Here is a 3329-nt window from a genome sequence, read left to right on the forward strand (position 1 = left end):
GATTTCCCCCCCCCCCCGCCACACACACACCATCATCATCAACATCACCTCCCTCTCTCGTCTCACACACTCCTCAAAGCGTCTAACACACTGGAAAATCAAAGCGCTCGCCTCTCCTGCTCACACACTGACTGCGCTGCGCGCAAAGAGAGACACAACCCAAGAGAGACCAAGTTTGCTGCGAATTTCAATATCTGTTGTAAATCGACACATGCACTTTTTATGTTATTTTTATTCCACTTTACTTTCCTTTTAGATAATTTTTATTCCACTTTGGATAACAATGCAAGTGTGTATTGTGTACCTAAATTGTTTTACAAAAACTGTTTGAATCTTTCACAACTGGACATGAGTCTTCTCTGTGAAAGCAGCTGAAAAGATCTGATTTTTATGAAGATGGACCGGAGGCTTCCGAGGAGGCGATGGACGTTGACAGGGCAGGTTGTGTGTCTGCTCCTGTGTGCGTGCGCACTGGACCAGGTTTTGGCGCAGATTCGCTATTCAGTTCCCGAGGAGTTGGAGCACGGGGCTTTCGTTGGAAATATCGCAGAGGACTTGGGCTTGGATGTGGCCAAATTGTCCTCACGGAGATTCCGGATTGTATCCGGAGCTAGAAAACAATATTTAGAAGTGAATTTGGAGAACGGAATTCTGTTTGTGAACGAGAAGATCGACCGCGAGGAGCTGTGTGAACAAAGTCTCGTTTGTTTCTTGCACTTGCAGGTGGTCATCGAGAACCCTTTGGAACTGTATCGGGTAGAAGTGGAGATCTTGGACGTGAATGATAACGCTCCCAGTTTCCCATGGAGCGAGTTTAATCTGGAGATCACAGAGTCTGCTGCGCCGGGCTCCCGGTTCCCGCTGGAGAGCGCGCAGGACCTGGATGTGGGCTCGAACTCTCTCCGCTCGTACTTGCTGAGCGCCAATCAACACTTCGTGCTGGACATTCAGACGCGTAACGACGGCAGTAAGTTTGCAGAACTCGTTCTGCAGTCGCCGTTGGACCGAGAGCAGCAGAAGACGCACGAGATGGTGCTCACGGCCGTGGACGGTGGCTCCCCGTTGCGCTCGGGCACGGCACAGATCACGGTAACTGTGCTGGACGCGAATGACAACGTGCCGGTGTTCGACCGCTCCGTATACCGGGTCAGCTTGGTGGAGAACGCGCCTAGAGGCACGCTCGTGCTCAAACTGAACGCCACGGACCTGGATGAAGGCGCAAACGGCGAGATCACCTATTCGTTCAGCGGGCACGCACCTCCGAAGGTGCGCGAGCTGTTCAGCGTGGATTCTCACTCGGGTGAGATCCGGGTGAAGGGAATCGTGGACTACGAGAGGGCCAGCGTGTACGAGCTCTACGTGCAGGCGAAAGACAAGGGTCCTTCAGCCGTGGCCGTGCATTGCAAAGTGCTGGTCGATATTTTGGACGTGAACGACAACGCGCCCGAGGTCATATTAACCTCTGTGTCAACACCTGTTCAGGAGGACGCGCCTCCGGGCACGGTGATAGCCGTGATCAGTGTAATGGACCGCGACTCCGGAGAGAACGGAGCCGTGGATTGCCAGATCCCCGGAAATGTGCCGTTCCAGCTGCACTCCTCTTTTAAAAACTATTACACACTCGTGACCAGCGAGTTTCTCGACAGAGAGTCTGTCTCGGAGTACAACATCTCCCTCACGGCGCGAGATCTGGGCTCGCCTCCGCTGTCCACCAGGAAGACGATTCTGGTTCAAGTGTCTGACATTAACGACAACCCGCCGCGCTTCATTCAGCCCTCGTACACCGTATATGTGACCGAGAATAACGCCCCGGGCGCTTCCATTTGCTCGGTGACCGCATTCGATCCGGACTCTAATCAGAACGCATATTTGTCCTACTCCATCTTTGACGGTCAGATCCAGGGCATGCCGGTGTCCACTTATGTCTCCATCAATTCTGATAACGGCAACACCTACGCGCTTCGCTCTTTCGATTACGAGCAGCTCCGGAACTTTCAGATCCGAGTCCAGGCGCAGGACGCCGGTTTCCCGCCGCTCAGCAGTAACGTGACCGTCAACGTGTTCGTTTTGGATCAGAATGACAACGCGCCGGTCATCCTGTCCCCGCTGCCCAGAAACGGCTCTGTTGCTACTGAAATGGTGCCCAGGTCGGTGGACGCTGGGTACCTTGTGGCTAAAATCACAGCGCTCGACGCGGACGCGGGGCAAAACTCTCGCCTGTCATATCAGATGCTGCAGGCGACGGATCCCGGGCTGTTCAGCGTGGCTTTATACACCGGGGAGATCAGAACGATCCGCCGCTTTTTAGACAAAGATGCCATCAGGCAAAGACTCGTCATACTTGTCAAGGACAACGGGCAGCCGCCGCTCTCGACCACCGTGTCCATCATTCTGTCGGTGGTGGACTCCGTGCCGGAGTCGCTGTCCGACTTCGGTGACCTCTCGCTCAGCCCCCAGCCCCCGTCTAACCTCGCGCTCTATTTAATCGTGTCACTGAGCACCGTCTCGCTCATCTTCCTCGTGGCCATCATCGTCCTGGCGGCCGTGAAGTGCTACAAAGACCGCGACTCCCTCGGCGGTTACGCGCTCTCCTCGCTCGGTGCCGCTTGCTGCAGCTTTGAACCGGAGCCGCCTGCCGAGGTGTTCAAAAAGTCTAATCTCAACCTGCAGATCTCCACCGGCGCCAAAGTGCCCACGAACTGCGTGGAGGTAAACAGCAATCCTGGAAATCTCTCTCAAGCTTACTGCTACAAAGTGTGTTTGACGCCCGAATCTGCAAAGAGCGACTTTATGTTTCTCAAGCCTTGCAGTCCCGGCACACCGAGAAATAACGCGGCGAGAGGAGCGGACAACCTGGCGCTGAGCTCACAGAGCCGCTGCTCTTCAGTGAACAATGGAGCGACTACACCGAACGAGGTAAAACTGCATTCACTCTCTTTCTTAAACATCAACTTGCTTCATTCAGTTTGTCAGGTGATCTTTATTTTTGAATCACTTTGGTGAAGGGTATCACTTGTGCACATAAGTGTGAAATATGTTGGTGAACAAAATGAATTGGCTATCGATTATCTATAAATGCACAAAAGAAAAACTGGAGGGCGCTAATTGTTTGACAATAAATATTGAATACCTCTAAGTCAATCAATGACCTTGATTGAGAGTGAACTGGCGTCTCTAGACAGCAGCATTTACCAGAGAAACCGAGGACAAGGCGCGTCTTTAAGCACTGTCTCCAGTTCTTCTTTTGTTTATGTGCGCACTCTATCCCTCTCTCTCTTTCTATATATATATATATATATATATATATATATATATATATATATATATAA

General features: G+C 52.1%; 1 protein-coding gene across 2 annotated transcripts in view; it reads left to right on the forward strand.

Annotated features, from left to right (window-relative positions):
- Nucleotides 1–127: 127 nt before the first annotated feature.
- The window catches only part of LOC107754489 (protocadherin-10-like), a 7685-nt gene continuing 4483 nt past the window's right edge, over nucleotides 128–3329 (forward strand). For both annotated transcript variants that reach the window (XM_016570958.1, XM_016570959.1), the window contains exon 1: nucleotides 128–2916. In XM_016570958.1, the coding sequence (XP_016426444.1) occupies nucleotides 391–2916 (2526 nt within the window). In that variant the 5' untranslated portion in view covers nucleotides 128–390. The remainder of the gene's footprint in view (nucleotides 2917–3329) is intronic.

This window comes from Sinocyclocheilus rhinocerous, unplaced genomic scaffold (assembly GCF_001515625.1).
Source record: "Sinocyclocheilus rhinocerous isolate Xijiao unplaced genomic scaffold, SAMN03320098_v1.1 scaffold50, whole genome shotgun sequence".
NCBI classification, from domain to species: domain Eukaryota; kingdom Metazoa; phylum Chordata; class Actinopteri; order Cypriniformes; family Cyprinidae; genus Sinocyclocheilus; species Sinocyclocheilus rhinocerous.